We start from the raw sequence: 21,280 nt of genomic DNA on the forward strand, positions 1-21,280 counted from the left end.
GGATGAGCATGTGAGACATTTAGCCTACTTCAGAATTCCAAAAGTGAGGAGAAATGACGGTAGATAGAAGTGAGAGCTGAAGGGACAACAGACTTAGTGCTTAGCGAACATTGGCCGTTTGCTCACTGCATTTCATCAACACTAAAGCATTATTTGAGTTTTTTCTTGATTCCTTTGGCATCTAAAAAGTTTCATAAGTGATAAATCTGGCTTTGGGACTTCTTTTGGGGAAGGTGTGACCTGTACAGAAAGGACGGGCTGCACTTGAACCCGAGGGGGACCGATATCCTGGCGGGGAGATTTGCAAAGGCTACTGGGGAGACTTTAAACTAGAATGGGGGGGGGGAGGGACGCAAATAGAGAAAGCTAGCAGACAGAGTGTGAGGCAGGAGGCAGAGAAGGGTAGCACTCGGACCCAAAATCTAGGGGAGAAAGAAGAAAAAGAAAATAAACAGAGAATAAGAGGCGGTGGGTTTCTTAATTGTGCATATTTTAATGCTAGGAGCATTGTAAGAAAGGTGGATGAGCTTAGAGCCTGGATTGATACCTAGAAGTATGATGTTGTGGCGATCAGTGAAACATGGTTGCAGGAGGGCTGTGATTGGAAACTAAAAATTCCAGGATTTCGTTGCTTCAGGTGTGATAGAATTGGAGGGGCAAGAGGTGGAGGTGTTGCATTGCTTGGCAGGATAGATTGGAGGGATCGTCGAGGTAGGCTATTTGGGTGGAACTGAGAAGTGTGAAAGGTGTAGCAACACTTATACGGGTGTATTATAGACCGCCGAATGGGGAGCGATAATTGGAAGAGCAAATATGTAAGGAGATAGCAGATATTAGTAGTAAGCACAAGGTAGAGATTGTGGGAGATTTCAATTTTCCACACATAGACGTGAAAGACATTCTGTAAATGGACTGGATGGTTTGGAGTTTGTAAAATGTGTGCAGGATAGTTTTTTTGCAGCAATACACAGAGGTACCGACTAGAGAAGGGGCAGTGCTGGACCTCCTGTTAGGAAATGAGACAGGTCAGGTGGCAGAGGTATGCGTTGGGGAACACTTCGGGTCCAGTGATCAAAATACCATTAGTTTCAATATAATTATGGAGAGGGTCAGAACTGGAAAAATTGGAAAGAGCCCTGGTTTTCAAAGGAAATTGGACACGATTCTAAAAAAGAGACAGATCTACAATAATTATAGGCAGCATGGAGTAAATGAGGTGGTTGAGGAGTATAAAGAATGTAAAAAGAATCTTAAGAAAGAAATTAGAAAAGCTAAAAGAAGATATGAGGTTGCTTTGGCAAGTAAGGTGAAAGTAAATCCAAAGGGTTTCTACAGCTATATTAATAGCAAACGGACCACGAGGGATAAAATTGGTCCATTAGAGAGTCAGAGTGGACAGCTATCTGCAGAGCCAAAAAAGATGGTGGAGATATTGAACAATTTATTTTCTTCGGTATTCACCAAGGAGAATGATATTGAATTATGTGAGGTAAGGGAAACAAGTAGAGTAGCTATGGAAACTATGAGATTCAAAGAAGAGGAAGTACTGACACTTTTGAGAAATATAAAAGTGGATAAGTCTCCAGGTCCGGACAGGATGTTCCCTAGGACATTGAGGGAAGTTAGTGTAGAAATAGCAGGGGCTATGACAGAAATATTTCAAATGTCATTAGAAACGGGAATAGTGCCGGAGGATTGGCGTACTGCTCATGCTGTTCCATTGTTTAAAAAGGGGTCTAAGAGTAAATCTTCCAATTATAGACCTGTTAGTTTGACGTCAGTGGTGGGCAAATTAATGGAAAGGATACTTAGAGATAATATATATAGAAGCATCTGGATAAATAGGGTCTGATTAGGGACAGTCAACATGGATTTGTGCCTGGAAGGTCATGTTTGACTAATCTTCTTGATTTTTTGAAGAGGTTACTAGGGAAATTGATGAGGGTAAAGCTGTGAATGTTGTCTATATAGACTTTAGTAAGGCCTTTGACAAGGTTCCTCATGGAAAGTTGGTTAAGAAGGTTCAATTGTTGGGTATAAATGCAGGAGTAGCAAGATGGATTCAACAGTGGCTGAATGGGAGACGCCAGAGAGTAATGGTGGATGGCTGTTTGTCAGGTTGGAGGCAGGTGACTAGTGGGGTGCCTCAGGGGTCTGTGTTGGGTCCAATGTTGTTTCTGATGTACATCAATGATCTGGATGAAGGTGTGGTGGATTGGATAAGTAAGTATGCAGATGATACTAAGATAGGTGGTGTTGTGGATAATGAAGTAGATTTCCAAAGTCTACAGAGAGATTTAGGCCATTTGGAAGAATGGGTTGAAAGATGGCAGATGGAGTTTAATGCTGATAAGTGTGAGGTGCTACATCTTGGCAGGACAAATCAAAATAGGACGTACATGGTAAATGGTAGCGAATTGAGGAATGCAGTTGAACAGAGGGATCTAGGAATAACTGTGCATAGTTCCCTGAAGGTGGAATCTCATGTAGATAGGGTGGTAAAGAAAGATTTTGGTATGCTAGCCTTTATAAATCAGAGCATTGAGTATAGAAGCTGGGATGTAAAGTTAAAATTGTACAATGCATTGGTGAGGCCAATTCTGCAGTATGTTGTACAATTTTGGTCGCCCAATTATAGCAAGGATGTCAACAAAATAGAGAGTGCAGAGGAGATTTACTAGAATGTTGCCTCGGTTTCAACAACTAAGTTACAGAGAAAGGTTGAATAAGTTAGGTCTTTATTCTTTGGAGCGCAGAGGGTTAAGGGGGGGCTTGATAGTGGTCTTTAAAATGATGAAAGGGATAGACACAGTTGACGTGGACAAGCTTTTCCCATTGAAAGTAGGGAAGATTCAAACAAGAGGACATGACTTCAGAATTAAGGGACAGAAGTTTAGGGGTAACATGAGGGGGAACTTCTTTACTCAGAGAGTGGTAGCTGTGTGGAATGAGCTTCCAGTGGAAGTGGTGGAGGCAGGTTCGATTTTATCATTTAAAAATAAATTGGGTAGGTATACGGATGGGAAAGGAAAAGAGGGTTATGGTCTGAGTGCAGGTAGATGGGACTAGGGGAAAATAATTGTTCGGCACGGACTTGTGGGGCCGAGATGGCCTGTTTCAGTGCTGTAATTGTTATATAGTTATATGGTTATAAAGTTATATCGTATAGTATCGTGTGTGTAGGAAAGAACTGCAGATGCTGGTTTAAATCTAAAGTAGACACAAAAAGCTGGAGTAACTCAACAGGTCAGACACAATCTCTGGACAAAGGGAAATTATTATGTTTTGGGCTGGATCTGAAAAGGTTCCTGCACATCTTTGAAATGTGGAAAGAAACAAGAGCACCCGGAGAAAACCCATGAGATCAAAGGGAAAAGGAGCAAACCATACAGATAGCACCTGTATGGATAGTTTATTATTTAGTAACCAAAGTTATCAGTGTAAAATTTTTTGTGTGTTGGAAAACAAAATATAGTGGCACAGCTAGTAGACTTGCTGCCTCACACACCAGAGATCTGTGTTCGATCATGTCCTCGGGCACTGTCTGTGTTGAATTTGAACATTCTCCCTGTAAGCATGTAGTCTCCCACATCCCAAAGACGCATTGGCTTTGTAGGTTAACTTGTCTCTGAAAAATTGCCCCTAATGTATAGGGAGTGGGTGAGCAAAGTGGGATAACAGAACTTGCGTGAATGGGTGGTAGAAAAAAAGCTGGAGAAAATCAGCAGGTGAGGCAGCATCTATGGAGCAACGGCAATAGGCAACGTTTCGGGTCGAGACCCTTCTACAGACTGATGTTGGGAGGGGCGGGAAAAAGGAAGAGGCGGAGACAGTAGGCTGTGGGAGAGCTGGGAATGGGAGGGGTAGGAGGGAGAAAGCAAGGACTGCCGGAAATTGAAGAAGCCAATGTTTATACCGCTGGGGTGTAAACTACCCAGGTGAAATATGAGGTGCTGTTCCCATTTGCAGTGGGCCTCACTCTGGCCATGGAGGAGGCCCAGGACAGAAAGGTGGGATTTGGAATGGGAGGGGGAGTTGAAGTGCTGAGCCCACAAGGAGATCAGGTTGGTTAGTGCGAACTGAGTGGAGGTGTTGTGCAAAGCGATCGCCAAGCCTGCACTTACGATCATACGCTGAATAACCATATTTTTGTTTGGAAGTGGAAAGAGATAATAGAAATTGCATTCATTGCAACATGTAAAAATAGTTGAGATACTGTATTATAATTTTGCTGCATGTCATTGTGGTATATATGTGGTCTTCATTGGGGAATATGTTTAGTTTGTGACTTTATTTGAAGCAGAAATAATATGTGAATGCTTCATTGAGCATAATTCCGACATAACTAGGCACTTCGTCCGAGCACATTATCGCACGCGTCATGCGAGCCGTCTTAAATGACCACCTAAACTGTCATTTGGCAACTTAAAAAGCTGCCTAGGTTGCCCGGATGGCAACAGAGAAAAAATGTTAAGTGAGAGCCCTGGTACGGGTGTCTGGGGTTACGGGGAGAAGGCAGGAGAATGGGGTTGAGAAGTAGATCAGATATGATTGAATGGTGGAGCAGACTCGATGGGTCGAATGGCCTAATCAAAATCATACTTTATTAGCCAAGCATGTTTTGGAACATACGAGGAATTTGATTTACTATACAGTTATACCAATAAAAAGACACACAAAACACATTTTAATATAAACATCCACCACAGTGACTCCTCCTCATTCCTCACTGTGATGGAAGGTGAAAAAAAAAGTTCAGACTCTTCCCTTCTTTGTTCGTCGGGCACTTGAACCTTCCATTGGCGAGACGATCTGGGCTCCTGTAGCCGGCGGTCGGGCCCTCCGATTCGTGGCGATCAAGCTCCCGCATCGGGGGGATGTCAGCTCCCTGCGCCAGGTGATTGTACCCCAGGTCAGGGCTCATCGAACCTCCTGTGATTCCCGACATCAGTCTCTACCCCAGACTGCAACCTCCTCGATGTTGAAATCCACAGGACACAGATTGGAAGAATGGAAAAGGCTGTGAGAGAAGATGAGCAGAATGTGAAGCCAGGGAAGGGATATTGGTGATAGTGAAGGGGAAAAGGAGGAAACGGGTCCCGTTCACTTGAGGCACAGGGAAGGGAGAGGGAAGAAAAGGGAGAGACACAAAAAGCTGGAAAACGTCAGCAAGTCAGACAACATCTCTGGAGAAAAGGAATGGGTGACGTTTGGATCGACACTTCTTCAGACTGTCAGGGAAGAGGGAGACTAGATATATGGAAGGGTGAGGTGTGAAAATGACAGAACAAAGCAGATGCTAAGGATATGCAAAAAAAATGACGATGTTAAAGGAAACAGGCCATTGTTAGCTGTGGGCGGAGATATAAAGTTACACACAATGAGACAACAAGATGACTTTGAAGGTTGACACAAAATGCTGGAGTAACTCAGTGGGTCAGGCAGAATCTCTGGAGAAAAGGAATGGGCAACGTTTTGGGTCGAGACCCTTCTTCAGACTGATGTCCGGGGAGGGGGTGGGACAAAGATAGAATGTAGGCAGAGACATTAAAACTAATAGGAGAACTGGGAAGGGGACGGGGATGGATAGAGAAAGCAAAGGCAATCTGAAGTTAGAGAAGTCAATGTTCATACCGCTGGGGTGTAAACTACACAAGTGAATTATGAGGTGCTGTTCCTCCAATTTGCGCTGGGGCTCACTCTGACAATGGAGGAGGCCCAGGACAGAAAGGTCAGATTGGGAATGGGAGGGGGAGTTGAAATGCTGAGCAACCTGGAGATCAGGTAGGTTAAGACGGACTGAGCGGAGGTGTCCAGTGAAACGATCGCCAAGCCTGCGCTTGGTCTCGCCGATTTAGAGATGTTGACATGTGGACGAGGTTGGAGGAGGAGGAAGTGAACCTCTGCCTCACCTGGAAAGACTGTTTGGGTCCATGGATGGAGTTGAGGGGGAGGTAAAGGAACAGGTGTTGCATCTCCTGTGGTTGCAGGAGAAAGTACCTGGGGAGGGGGTAGTTTGAGTGGGAACGGACAAATTATTGCATCTCCTGTGGTTATTGGGGAAAGTACCTGGGGAAGGGGTGGTTTGGGTGGGAAGGGACAAGTTCAACTTTGATTGAATAAAGATGACTTTGAAGCTGGTATGACTTGGGTGGGGGAGGGATGGAGAGAGAGGGGATGTGAGGGTTACAGAGTTAGAGAATATTCATAGGACTATCGATAAAAGGGAGGTATGGTTGTTGGATAGTTAACTAAAATCAGAGGATGACATTTCTCAACTTAAACAAAGTTTGACAAGTAGCCATGTGACCTGACCCAAAACGTTGCCATCTTTTTCTCCCAGCAACTTGTGCCTATCTCTGGCAGACACAAGGAACTGCAGATGCTGGTTCATACACAAAAAGACACAAAGTGCTGGAGGCAAGATCTGTGGAGAACGTGTATAAGTGACATTTCACAGAGTGCTGGAGTAACTCAGCGGGTCAGGCAGCATCTCTGGTCGACGTCGATAGGCAATGTTTCAGGTCTGAATAAGAGTCGTGAACCAAAAAATCGTCCCCAATCCATGTTCTCCACAGACAAACACAAAATGCTGGAGTAACTCAGCGGCACAGGTAGCATCTCTGGAGAGAAGCAATGGGTGACGTTTCGGGTCAAGATCCTTCTTTCAGACTGAAGAAGAGTCTCAACACGAAACATATAACCATATATAACCATATAACTATTACAGCAACGAAACAGGCCATCTCGACCCTTCTAGTCCGTGCCGAACACGTATTCTCCCCTAGTTCCATACACCTGCGTTCAGACCATAACCCTCCATACCTTTCCCGTCCATATAACTATCCAATTTATTTTTAAATGATAAAAACGAACCTGCCTCCACCACCTTCACTGGAAGCTCATTCCACACAGCCACCACTCTCTGAGTAAAGAAGTTCCCCCTCATGTTACCCCTAAACTTCAGTCCCTTAATTCTCAAGTCATGTCCCCTTGTTTGAATCTTCCCTACTCTCAGTGGGAAAAGCTTTTCCACGTCAACTCTGTCTATCCCTCTCATCATTTTAAAAACCTCTATCAAGTCCCCCCTTAACCTTCTGCGCTCCAAAGAATAAAGCCCTAACTTGTTCAACCTTTCTCTGTAACTTAGTTGCTGAAACCCAGGCATCATTCTAGTAAATCTATGTTAGTCGAGAAACTCCTACCTTTGAGGTAGGAGATGAACCAGCTCAGGGCAATGCCATCAATGCCAACCCCATACCGGAGACGGTGAATTAGGATAGTGTGGTCGACAGTGTCAAATGTTGCGCTGAGGTCAAGAAGAAGCAGGATTGCACAGTCACCGGAGTCAACGGTGAGCAGTAGGTCATTATGTACCTTCAACAAGGCAAACTGTTCTGTGGTGAGCCCTGAAACCTGATTGGAAAGTTTCCATGATAGTGTTTTGGTGAAGGTAAGGCATAAGTTAACTTAAAATCACCTTTTCCAAGGGCTTTTGAGAGGAAAGGCAGTTTAGAAATGGGTCTGTAGTTGCTTGGCAAGGTGGGGTCGAGGTCAGGTTTTTTCAGGAGTGGCTGGACCACCACATGCTTGAAGCAGGTAGGAACAGTGCCAGTGGCCAGAGAACTGTTGATGACGGCGAGGATGCTGGGACTGGCTGTTGTAATTACATCCTTTAGGAGGGCAGAGGGGACAGTGTCAAAGGGGCAGGTAGTAGGTTTCATGGTGGTGATCAGTTTTACAAGGGAGGGTAGAGTAACGAGTTGGAAACAATCTAATATTGACGAGCAGACCAATGAAACAGCCAGGTCACAGGTGGGAGGGGAAATATTTGTTCTTATGTTTTTTACCTTGCTGGTGAAAAATGTAGTAAATTCCTCGCACTTAGCAGGGAACCCAGTTAAGCTGGAGCTGGGGGCAGGACAAATGATGGAGGTGATGGTGCAAAAAAGGACCTTGGAATTATTTTCGGTTTTGGAGATGAGGGTGGAGAAGTATTTAGTTCTAACAGATTTTACCGCTTCCTGGTAATTGTGAAGATTGTTTTTCAGGAGTTCAAAGGAAATTTGAAGCATCAGATTTGTACTTCCGTTCTGATTTTCTGCATTCTCTTCTTAGGGCTCTGGTTGAGTCATTGAGCCATGGCTCACCTTTAAGCTTAGGCTTTTTCATTTTAAGAGGAGCAACAGAATCCAGGATGGAAGAGCAGGTAATATTGAATAGCGAAACCCTTGGTCCATATCCCTCCAAACTTGTCCTATCCACATTCCTGTCTAACTGTTTCTTAAATGATGGGATAGTCCCAGTCTCAACTAACTCCTCTGCAGCTTGTTGCATACACCGCCACCCTCTATGTAAAACAATTACCCCTCATATTCCTATTAAATCTTTTCCCCTTGAACCCATGTCCTCTGGTTCTTGATTCCCCAAGAGATTCTGTGCGTCTACCTGATCTATTCCCCTCATGATTTTATACGCCTCTATAAGATCACCTCCCTCCTGCGCTCCAAGGATTAGAGACCAGCCTACTCAACCTCTCCCTATAGCTCACAACCTCTTGTCCAGTGCTTCTTAAACTGGTGAATGGTTCACCCAAGGACGAATTAAATTATTTTGAGGTGAATGAAACTAGAGGGTGAATGAAGGGTGAATGACTTAATTTATTCAGATATTTATATATTTGTTCTGTATTTAAAAAAATGCATTACCATTAAAGTGGTTATTAAGCTCTTATTGGTTTTAATGGCAGTGGAACTGGAAATATGATGTTTCTATAACTAATTTTCTAATTTCAAAGTCACGGATATTACCCATATACTGTATTTTTAAGATGTTCAAAAGGTTGAATAAAATACAATTAAGAAATTAGTTAAGTTATGTGTTTTGCTCGTGTGACAAAATAAATCCTATATAAAATTATACACAAGGGAGAATAAGAGGAAAATTACCAAAAAACATCAGTAAATGTCGTGGAGGGTGAATGAGATTTTGTGATAAAGACACTGAAATAGTTGAAGAAGCTGCTCTAGTCCTTTGTCTGTCTTCCCCACAGATGGTGCCTCACCCTCCTCCTCTCCATCACCTTTCCTTTCCTTCCTCCCCCGTGGGTGGGGGCGGGGTCTGTCGGGTGGGGGCGTGGCGGTTCGGGTCGGGTCGGGTGGGGGCGTGGCGGTTCGGGTCGGGTCGGGTGGGGGCAGGTTGGGTCGGGGTTCTCCCTGGGGGGGGGGGGGGGGGGGGGGGCGGAGGCGCCGCACCGACCTGAGGCCGCCTAGCATTCGGGAACCGCGTCGCGAACAACCGTCACCACGCCCTGCGCCGTGACGTCCACCCGCCCCGCCCGGCGCCGTGATGTCCGCCCTCTCTGCCCCGCCCTGCGCCGTGACGTCCGCCCGCTCCACCCCGCCCGGCGCCGTGACGTCACCGCCAATCCGAGGTAACTGCTTCATGTAGAAGTTGCAAGATGGCGGTTGTTTTAAATGTCGAAAGCGGACACAAAATGCCGGAGTAACTCAGCGGGATAAAAAGTAAAGTATTCTTTATTTAGACCGACGGACGGACAGCAGCAGCATCTCTGCAGAGAAGGAATTGGGCGACGTTTCAGTTCGAGGCCCTTCTGACTGAAGGTAGACACAAAAAATAAAATGCTGGAGTAACTTTGTCATGGAATGATAGAATGTGGAAACTTCAGGCCCTTCGGCCCAACAGGCCTCTTCAGGCCTTTAAAGAATAAGGGCTGGGCCAGTTCAAGATTCAAAATGCAATTTAATTGTGATTAACCAATTAAGGTCCAGGGAAATGAATGAATCAGTTTATTGGCCAAGTCTGTACACATACAAGGAATTTGCCTTGGTGCTCCGCTCACCAGTAACAACACGACATACAGCAACAATTAAGAATGACACATAAAGCATTAAACATTTGAGTTACCAAGGGTGAAGGTCATTTAGAACGGAGATGAAGAAACACTTTTTCACCCAGGGAGTTGTGAATCTGTGGAATTCCATGCCTCAGAAGGTGGTGGAGGCCAATTTACTGGAGGCCAATTATCTGTATCTTAGAAACATAGAGAATAGGTGCAGGAGTAGGCCATTCGGCCCTTCGAGCCTGCACCGCCATTAAATATGATCATGGCTGATCATCCAACTCAGTATCCCATACCTGCCTTCTCTCCATACCCCCTGGTCCCTTTAGCCACAAGGGCCTCATTTAACTCCCTCTTAAATAAAGCCAATGAACTGGCCTCAACTACCTCCCGTGGCAGAGAATTCCACAGATTCACCACTCTCTGTGTAAAAAATGATTCTCTCATCTCGGTCCTAAAATACTTCCCTCTAATCCTTAAACTGTGACCCCTAGTTCTGGATTTCCCCAACATCGGGAATAATCTTTGTAAGTTTCTGTAAGATCCCCCCTCAATCTTCTAAATTCTTCTAAATTCTAGTGAGCACAAGCCGAGTCCATCCAGTCTTTCTTCATATGAAAGTCTCTCTCTCTCGGCCTCTCTCTCTCTGCCTCTCTCTCTCTCTGCCTCTCTCTCTCTCTGCCTCTCTCTCTCTCTGTCTCTCTCTGTCTCACTCTCTGTCTCACTCTCTGTCTCTGTCTATCTCTGTCTCTCTCTCTCTTCTCTCTCTCTCTCTCTCTCTCTCTCTGCCTCTCTCAGCTTCTCTCTCTGTCTCTCTCGGCCTCTCTCTCTCTTTCTAGGCTCCCTTTCTCTCTTTCTCTCTCGCTCACCGCCTCTCTCTCTGTCTCGGCCTCTCTCTCTCTCTCTCTCTGTCGCAGCCGTTTCTAGGGCGGGATGGGTGGCTCCGATTGGTGGAGTACGCTGTCTGTCAGTAGGGTGGGGCTACGGCTTGACCAAAGATCCTAGAGGATCTTTAGGATCTTTGAGCTTGACCTTTAGGACGTGGTCACCTGCGGCATGGGCGAGGCTCTGTTGGACGCTAGGAGGGGCGGGACTTGGTCCTTTGTGATGTCACGTGGCAGGGCCACCCCCCCCCTTCCTCAGTCCATCCCCCTCCCTTCTCCCCTAACCTCCTCCTCCTCACTTCTCCCTTCTCCCCTTCACTTCCAATGTCCTCATTCCCCTTTCCAACTTGCCTCCTCACCCCCCCTCCCCCTCCTCTACATCCACTTCCACCCCACCCCCCTCTCCCCCTCTTCTCCCCCTCACCCACTCTTCACCCCTTCCCCTCCCCCCTCAACCGCCCCTCCCTCACCTCTTCCTCTCCATCCCCTTCACCCACCTCACCTCCATTCCCCTTCACCCCTCATGCCCTCCCCTTCACCCCCCTCCCCTTCCCTTCAAACCTCCCCATCCCCTTCATCTCACCCCCTGCCCCCCCCCCCCCCCTTCTCTCTCTCCCTCACCCCCTCCTCTGCATCCCCCTTCACTCATTCCTTCTCCCCATCCACTTCCCCCTTCCCTACCTCTCGCCCCTCTGCCTACCCCCCCTTCAAGCACCAGTAATGTTCACACGTTAGTAATGTCCTGTTTGCCAGCTTGTTGACCCCCTGTGTTCCCCTCCTACAGGGTTTAGGAGCTGTTGCTGAGGACGGAGAAACGGGGACGTGAGCGGCCATTGAGGGCGGCCAGGGTGCCAGTGAGCCCCCCCCTCCCCTCCCATGTGCTCGGTGTGCAGGCTGAGCTTCGAGGGGCTGAGCTTCGGTGGAGGACCACATGACGGGGCACACCAAGGAGAAGCGTTATGAGTGTGACGTGTGCAACAAGGGCTGGCAGCGCCCGAGCGAGCTGGAGATCCACCGGCGGGTGCACACGGGAGAACGGCCCTTCAACTGCTCAGAGTGTGACAAGAACTTCACATGCAACAGCAGCCTGCTGCGGCACAACCACGTGCACTCTGACAAGAGGCCTTTCGGCTGCTCTGACTGTGGCAAGAGCTTCAAGGGGGCGAATCACCTGAAGAATCATCAGCGAGTGCACACAGACGAGAGGCCCTTCACCTGCTTCGACTGCGGCAAGAGCTTCAAGACGATGAATGAGCTGAAGATCCACCAGCGGATGCACACGGGCGAGAAGCCCTATGGCTGCTCCACCTGTGGCAAGAGTTTTGCATGGTTGTCGGGGCTGTGGGATCACCGGCGGGTGCACAGCGGTGAGCGGCCCTACACCTGCTCCGACTGCGGCAAAGGCTTCAAGTCGTCCACGGAACTGAAGCAGCACAGGCGCGTGCACACCAGGGAGCGGCCCTACACCTGCAGCGACTGCGGCAAGGGCTTCACCCAGTCTCACAGCCTGCTGGAGCACCAGCGCACCCACACCGGTGAGCGCCCCTACACCTGCGCCCAATGCGGCAAGGGCTTCACCCGCTCCAGCAGCCTGCTGGTGCACCAGCGCACCCACACCGGGGAGCGGCCCTACACCTGTAGCGACTGCGGCAAGGGCTTCACCCAGTCCAGCCACCTGCTGCAGCACCAGCGCACCCACACCAGCGAGCGCCCCTACACCTGTGCCCAGTGCGGCAAGGGCTTCACCCTCTCCACCTACCTGCTGTCCCACCAGCGCACCCACACCGACGAGCGCCCCTACACCTGTGCCCAATGCGGCAAGGGCTTCACCAGCTCCACCTATCTGCTGTCTCACCAGCGCACCCACACCGGCGAGCGCCCCTACACCTGCACCCAGTGCGGCAAGGGCTTTGCCCGCTCCAGCAACCTGCTGGTGCACCAGCGCACCCACACTGGCCAACGCCCCTACACCTGCGCCCAGTGCGGCAAGGGCTTCACCCAGTCCAGCCACCTGCTGGAGCACCAGCGCACCCACACAGGCGAGCGCCCCTACACCTGTACCCAGTGCGGCAAGGGCTTCACCAGCTCCACCTATCTGTTGTACCACAAGCGCACTCACACTGGTGAACGCCCCTACACCTGCGCCCAGTGCGGCAAGGGCTTCGCTCGCTCCAGCAACCTACTGGTGCACCAGCGTACCCACACTGGCGAGCGTCCCTACACCTGCACTCAGTGCGGCAAGGGCTTCACCAGCTCCACCTATCTGCTGTACCACCAGCGCACCCACACCGGTGAGCGCCCCTACACCTGCATCCAGTGCGGCAAGGGCTTCATCCACACCTCCAGGCTGCTGTCCCACCAGCGGGTGCATGCCGGCGACCGTCCCTTCCCCAGCCCAGTTTGTGGATAGAGCTTTGCCATAGCCTCCCACACCCTGCCTTCCCAGTGCGTGCACACCAGTGGCCATTCCTACAACTGACTGTACTGCAGTGAGGAGTTTGACAGATCGCGGGGGTTGTGGCAGCACCGGCGGGCCCACGCCGTCACTGCGGCAAGCATTTCAAGAACGTTTCAAGAATGCACCAACGAATACTGTCGTGGTTTAGGGACTTAAAGTTGGATAAGATGACACAGACACGGAGAATTCTTCAAAAAGATGAAAGCCTTTATTTGCAAACAAAACAGCTGGAACATTCAGAGATTACAGATCACCTATCTGTTCTCTAACTTCTCTCCGATTCACAGAAACGAGTAGCTTTTATTTCAGTTCTTTAGCCCTATCTGCTTCTTTATCTTGCGTGCTGTACTCCTTTCACATCAATCTATCATCAGTTCTAATATTTTCTGCCTTGCCACCAGTAAATCCCGACCTTGGTTGAATCTTATTGAACTTACATTTCCCGTTCATATCTTTTCCTCTTTCGCCACCCTTAAATTCCAACTGTTACTCTAATCTCCCAGCTGCATCTACTTTGCCACCCTTATGTTTTAGCTACAGCCAAGGTTACACACACCATATTATAATGTTACATATTAGTTTAAGTTTAGTACAAAGATACAAATGTATTTATTAAGAATACAGATACATCACACAAAAGTAAAATTAAGCTTAAGTAAAAGTAAATAACTTGTTTAGCGCCTTGATTACTAGATAAATGTTAAGTGCTGCAAAACTAACAAACACGTGAATCTGAGTACAATATAGCTGACATGATATGCTGACTATGATAAATGTCTTAATTAAGTCTTCTATAACTTCCATATAACTCCTCCATTTGAGACTCTGAGTCTCATCAGACAAAGAAAACCACACAAAACCCAAGTCTAATCACCCATAGAGCCCTAAAATGTAGACTCTTTTAATTAAGTTTGCTTAATGCTGTGTAGTATTCTTTCTCTGGCTCCCTGAGAAACTGGCCAAAAACCCACCCCCATTACGTGAGGCAGGAAAAAAGACCCAGCTTCCCTCACAGAATTCATTTAGCATTTTCCAAACACTTCTTCACCATCGTAGTAGTATTCTATCACCGATGTCCACTTTCCTTTAGGGCCGGATTCGTCTGCACCCGTTATCATTGGCAGTTGCTTCACAGCAGCTTTCACCAGGAGGGACTTAATACAGGGGAAAACACAGCACAACATTATTGCCACTGCAAGTAGTACGACCCCAATGGTCAGACCAATTTTAATCAGCCATGCTCCCCAACCCCCCAACATGCTCTCCAGCCACCCAAACAATTGATGTCCAAACCCTGCGTTTCATTTAACCTCACTCCTTAGGTTTTTTAACTTATCCATGGCTTTAGTGAAGAATCCCTCCGGGCTGGTGTTGTTAGGGATAAAGGTACAACAGTGCTCCCCAAAGAGGACACAAACACCCCCTTTCTCAGCCAGCATCCAATCCAGAGCCTGCCTATTCTGCCATGCCATCTTACTAATGTAATCAAGTTGGTCCCCCAAGGTCGACAGTGCGTAATTAATAAACCTCTGTTGATTATAATAGATGTAGTTAATCCATTTCGTGTTTTTAGGCGTAATCCAGAAAAGTATTGACTCCAGTCCTGCAGCAATTTCATTCATGGCTTTAAATTCATTAGGGATTCCTCTTGGTTGTCCTATTGCATCCAGATACACTCCGTCAGGTAACAAATCAAATGCTCTCTTCCTACGGGTCTGTGCGAACATCTCTGCTGGACTTATCACAAGGACAGGTTGTGCCAACATCACCCTGGCACACAATCCAGTCCAATAGAGCGGCAGTAGGTTTCTAGGCTTACCTCCGCACATCCAAAACCCATCAGCTACAGCCACATCTGCTGTCAAAATAGCCATGCACTGTGGTAGTATAACAGCAACATCTGCTCTCGGCACGGCTTTAGCCAATTTGTATGGGTTCTGGTGATTACATACCCACACCCTGTTACAGTGGCCTGGAAAAGTTCCTACCGGGTGTGTGCCATTCGCTGCAAGGTAGCATTCATACTGTGTTGTAGATGTAACCCCAACCTCTGGTGGTGGCTCTGGGTATGGTTTACCTCCGTGAAGTTCCGTAGAGAACAGTGTTCTTTCGCAAGTGTCACTTGTGACGATCCTGCTGCATTTAAACACTCTATTGGGCAATTAGACATGTCGTTCCAGCGTGTCACACTTCTTAGGAAATCCGCACAATATGTACAGTTGTGAGGTTCTGGTGTAGCCAATATTCTCCAATTCGCTTTGGCACATATTATACATTGTGGCAACTGCAAAGTTTGTGCTGTATATTGCGCCTACTTGTACCACTCATTTGTGGAAGCGCTACGCCAGGCGGCTGAGCTATTTTGGACCCTTGCCTCCCTTCGGTTAAGTACCAGCTTTCCCAACTCGTGTGAAGTAGTGGTGTTATCCTTCCAAGCCCAGGTTGGCAAGGTTGATGGTTGTGAAGCCCGAGTAGGGATTACCCATGGCAGGTCCCCCTGACCCTCCTTCGCCCATGTTGCTAGTAGAAGGATGATGCCTATCAGGAGAAGGGCACTCACCCACACCCAGATCCTCACCAGTGTCGGAACTCCCACTTTCTCCGAGTGCATCATTTATTACCTGGTCAATGCTCTGTTCTTCCCGTGTCCTCTTCTTCTTGTTCACTTACCTCGGGGTTACCCCTGGGCTGAGGTGGTGGAATAGGCCTTGTGCAGTAATTAAGGTGGTACCATATGGATCGGCCCTCTACCTGAACTGCTGTAGGTGAGGCCTAAGTTACTGTGATTGGTCCTTACCTTCTTGGTTCATTCCATTTTCTTCAAAAGGCTCGCACATAAACCTGGTCTCCGGGCTTAATCGGTCCTTCCTCTTGGTCAGCCTCTGGCTCCTTTTGCTTTTCCTGTGCATAAATAGACTTATGTATCATGGTTAACTGTTGCATATATTGGTTAAGTTCTACTTCTAACTGCTCCAAACTCGGGCCCTCATACACATCCCTTCATCTGGTCACCGGCATGGGTCTGCCGGTGAGCATTTCATGTGGTGTGAGGTGAGTTGTTCGATTGGTTTGCATACGGCAACTCATTAGCGCCGGTGGCAAGGCATCAATCCAATTTAACTTTGTAGTTGAACAAATTTTGTTTATTTTCGCTTTCAACGTCCCATTCACCCTTTCCACCATGCCTTGTGATTGCGGGTGGTGTACACAGCCAAATCTTTGCTTCACCCTCAGGGTCTGCAGCACCAGCTTAACTGTCTTTTTAACAAAAGCTGATCCATTGTCAGAGCTAATTATTGCTGGTATGCCAAACCGTGGAATCACCTCATTTGTCAAAAATTTCACGACTGTACCTGCCCCTAGGTCTTTGGAAGGTACAGCCTCCACCTGAAAAAGCTACTTTTCTTAACTACTAAACCAGGTTCGCTTCTTAATAAACAGACACCACACAACTTGTTTGGTAGACCAGTTCAAAACTTTACTTAACATCGGCCGATGGAAGGGAGCGAGAATTCCAGCTAAGTGACCAATGTAGACACTTAACTGTGCTCAGCCACCTTCCCTGAACAACAGAATTACATTGCCTTAAATAGTTTTTTTTTGTCCCCTTAGCACATTCCACAAACATTAGTCATGGTCAGAGGTACAGGAAAAGGTTTCCACAGAATGCATCACATCAAAGGCCTTTTGTTTACATGGTACAAGATATACTAAAAACATTGGCCATATGCTTTAGGTCATTTTATCTCCAAAGAGATCACCCTAGCTCTTTTCGCTGCTTCCTCTCTGTCACTTGGTCCCTCATAAACATTGGTCATTTGGTTTATGGCATCTTACTTCAAAGATGTGACTAGCTATGTCTCTCTTCCTCTCTGTCACTTCCTCACTTGGGAGACAATGTTATGGTATTTATTATCCCACACACTGCAACCTGAGGCAAGCCTAATTTGACACTAAATATAAGCTGTAAGCTAGCCCAGAAACCTATTTTAATATCTTCTTATTTTTTTAACTAAAATTCGGCTTCATCACACCCATCTACTGAATCGATCATTGATTACCAACAGGTATCGCTTACCTAAAACTGTTTTCAGCATGTCCACATAGTCGATGACCAAATGTGTGAATGGCTCCTCGGTGACCGATGGGTGTCGTTATGCCCTTTCTGATATTATTTTGTACACATACCTCACACCGGGACAAAAAGTGATCAACTGAAGCCTGCAGATAAGATGACCAAAACCCATCCTTTCTTACCTTTCGTATGACTTCCCTTCTCGCACAATGGTCCAGTCCATGCGCTTCTGAAATAAGACTGGTCAATAAGGTGGTAGGTGCCACTAACAGGCCGTTATCTGTGGTCCATAAGCCGTCCTCATTTGGCTTGGCTCCCCTCTGCCCCCACATCGTTTGTTCAGCTAATGTGGCCTGTCCCTGCATCTCAATGATATCCGTCTTTATAGGCTCTGGTACCACTAACAAGTGAGGTGCAATTATTGCCGATTGGCACCCAGATGCTGTCTTAGCTGCTTCATCCGCTGCATGATTTCCCTTTGTATCTGTGTCACTGCCCTTTTTATGTGCCTGACATTTAACAATGGCTAATGCCCTAGGCTTTACTAACGCCTTTATTAGGTCAGAAATGTGTTGGAAATGTTGTATGGGATCCCCATTGCTTTTCTTAAAGCCCTTCTGTTTCTATACTGCACCAAATAGATGGCAGACTCTGTGTGCATAAGCCAAATCCATGTTGATATCCACTTTTTCACCTTCCATCATTTCACATGCTGCTGTTAAAGCCTTAATCTCCGCCAGCTGGGCTGAACATGGCTGTTGACACGCCTCTAACCTGAGGGTCTGAAACCCTGTTTGGTCCTGTTGCACCACTGTAAATCTTGCATGATTTCCATCATGATCCCCGATAACATGATCCATCCACAAACAAGACTTTCTTATCCTCATCAATCAGTGGTTCAGATTGTAAATCTGCTCGTAATTTAGAAAACACCATTGCCTGACCCACGCAGTCATGGGGCTCCCCCTCTTGACCAAGCGGGACATAGTCAGCCATATTACTTGTACTTCTTTGTATGGTGGTATCTGAAAATGTCAGTAGCATCTGATACGCGGTTATCCTAGCTGGTGTAAGTACAAACTTTCCTTTTTCCAACAACTCTGCCACTTTGTGGTGGGTATGATCACTGGATATCCCATAGTCACAGACTCACAAGCATAGTGCACCGCAGCCAGTCCCTGATAGCAAGGTGGATATCCCGGAGTCACCTCATCCAATTTTGTACTGTAATATGCAACAGGCTGCTTCCCCTTTCCTACACCTGTTTCCTGTGTCAATACTGCTGCCGCATACCCCTCCTGCCTGTTGGAAACATACAAATGAAAGTTGTTTTCATAATTAGGAAGGGCCAGGGCCAAGGCCAAAGCCGACTGTAACTCCTGCTTAATTGTGTTAAAAGCCATTTTTGCCTCATCATTCCACTGCAAAACATTCTTTAGGCTTGTTTGGCCTGCTTCCTTCATTATCTTTCTCAATGGCGTCACAATTTCAGCATATTCACCAATCCAGTCCGAACTGTGTCCAGTCATCCCTAAGAATGTCACTGTCTGCGGCTTAGGAGCTTTGATTATTGCCTCTATCTGGTTCGGTGCTATAGTTTTAATTTCTTTGGAGATCAACCGTCCTAAGTACTTTGCGAAGTACTTCCAGGAAGGTGTCCCATTCAATCTGCAAGGCTACCCCCTGTTTTCCAATTATCACTGCTACTGCTCTGCAAAACTGCAACTTTTTCATAGATACTTTATGACCTCCGCACGCCAGCCTCTCCAGAAGAGCCACAGTATCTTGCTCACATTGTTCCTCAGTTTCAGAGCAAATTAATAAATCATCCACATACTGTACCAGCATACTGTCTAAGGATATGCCTTCAGTACCTGATTGAACACGCGAGGCGAGTGTTTGAATCCCTGCGGCATCCTAGTGTAAGTGTACTGAATACCCCTATAGGTAAAAGCAAACAAATGCTGACACTGGTCTGCTAAGGACACACTGAATAATGCTGAACACAGATCAATCACTGAAAAGTAAGCTGCTTCTGGTTGAACATTGGTGTGCAATGTGTGCGGATTCGTAATTACAGCTGGCCAACTTCTCACCACCTCATTCACTGCTCACAAATCATGTACTAGTCTCCACCTTGACTTGTCTGCCTTTAAATCTGGTAACAGTGGAGTGTTGCAGTGACTACGTGTTTTGATAAGTACACCTGCCTCCACCTGACCCTGTATAGTTGGCGCTATGCCGTCCTCTGCCTCTGGCTTCAGAGGGTACTGCGATCTCCAGGGTGGAACTGCTCCGTGTTTTAATCTTATCCTGTGTTAAAACACATTTGTACTCCCTGGCTTTTAACCATGCCTGAGACTTTGCTTCTGTTTTTATTGTTTCTTTATTTTACATATATTTTCCTACTATTTCTTTTGATTGTTATTATTGGTGTGTATTAACTTTTTTGTCAATGATTAGTGATGTACAGCACTTTGTTGCAACTATGATTGTTTTTAAAGTGCTCTATAAATAAAATTATTATTATTATTATTATCTCTACCGGACTTGCAGACTTCACCAGTCCCACATCTGTCATGTCACGACCACAAGCTAGCTGGCAACTCATTCAGCTTTTCCTCCTGTGTCCGACCTGCTGTTTTAAGCACAGGAAGCTGTCGTTGTGTGTTAATTTCAACCTCTTTCGTCATGCCTATCATGTCTACAGTAACTGTTATCTTGATGTAATTGCTGTCTTCAGACATCCATACTTGTGGAGCAAACCTCCAGTTTCTAACCGTGCCTGCTTGTCTCACCAGGGGTCCCAATTCCCTAGACAGATAACCCTTATTTACAAGCAATGTCACGTGAGGTGCAGCCCCCACCCTGTACCATTTTTCCAGGAAGGTGTCCCATTCAATTTGCAAGGCTACCCCCTGTTTTCCAATTATCACTGCTACTGCTCTCAAGTGGTGCTGGCCACTCATCCCTGTACGCCACATCCTTCCCTGTTCCACATTTTGGGTGTCGTCAAAGTATATCGTACAGTGCAGCTCAGACTGGGGTGGAGTTGCTTCAGGCAATATAGTCAGTATTCCCTTTTCCAACTTGCTCCAGGTTTCCCAGATTTGACTTTCTATATCCCCTATCCAAATCACATTAGCTCTGCTAGCTTCCTGCATTACCGTTTGGACATTCGACCTCTCCACACTCAAACCATTACTGGTACATTATAATTTCAGCTCCAGTTTCAGCAGGGCGTCCCTACCTAACAAATTAATGGGAGTCCCTTTTGACACTAATATTGGCAATACTATCTCTTCGTTATTCATCTTTAAACTCACGGGGGTCGTGCATCGTATTAACGGTGTCTTACCCGAGAACCCTACAGTTTTAACAAATGTTCCTAACATGGGAAGGTGGGAGGTATATTGTGGTTGCACACAAGTATAGGTAGCTCCAATGTCTATCACCATGGGTGTTAATTGTCCCCCAAAACTACCTGAACCACAGGTTCCTCTTCTGCCTCTCTGGTTATCATTGGGTAGTGTCCCTTCCCATCCGGGTTCTCTGGGCACCCCTAATATCTAGCATAGGAGTTAATGGGACCAGCCGGGCTTTCAATCGGGTCTGCTGGGGCTGTCCCTGGGGTGAGGTATTGTTCACCCACCATTTCTACCTGTTGGTATGGTGTGGGCCATGGATGATTCTGACAATCCCTTCTCACATGCCCTACCTGACCGCATCCCCAGCACACCATGTCAATTACCTGTTTCCTTACTGGCCTCCCTCGTCCCCCTCCTTGTAATCCCTCCCCCCCCCCCCCCCCCCCCCCCCCCCCCCCGCTTTGGGGGCCCCAGTCCTGTCTGGGCTGGTGTCCTGATTTACCCCGTCCCTGATAAGGCATTTGAGGGAAAGTCCCAAAGATATTTACTATTGGCCCAGTAGTTTCCGGCCCTTGTCTGTCTCTGGCATAGGACTCACCATGTGTTGGTGCACCACTCATTTCAGCTGTTTCA

General features: G+C 47.0%; 1 protein-coding gene across 1 annotated transcript; it reads left to right on the plus strand.

Annotated features, from left to right (window-relative positions):
• Positions 1–9,446: 9,446 nt before the first annotated feature.
• On the plus strand, positions 9,447–17,220 carry LOC129693846 (zinc finger protein 420-like). Its single transcript, XM_055630605.1, has 2 exons — positions 9,447–9,623; positions 11,531–17,220. Exon 2 carries the CDS (start codon positions 11,678–11,680, stop codon positions 13,154–13,156), a length of 1,479 nt encoding a protein of 492 aa, XP_055486580.1. The 5' UTR covers positions 9,447–9,623; positions 11,531–11,677; the 3' UTR covers positions 13,157–17,220.
• Positions 17,221–21,280: the final 4,060 nt, after the last annotated feature.

This window comes from Leucoraja erinacea, unplaced genomic scaffold (assembly GCF_028641065.1).
Source record: "Leucoraja erinacea ecotype New England unplaced genomic scaffold, Leri_hhj_1 Leri_448S, whole genome shotgun sequence".
In the NCBI taxonomy this organism is placed as follows: Eukaryota; Metazoa; Chordata; class Chondrichthyes; order Rajiformes; family Rajidae; genus Leucoraja; species Leucoraja erinaceus.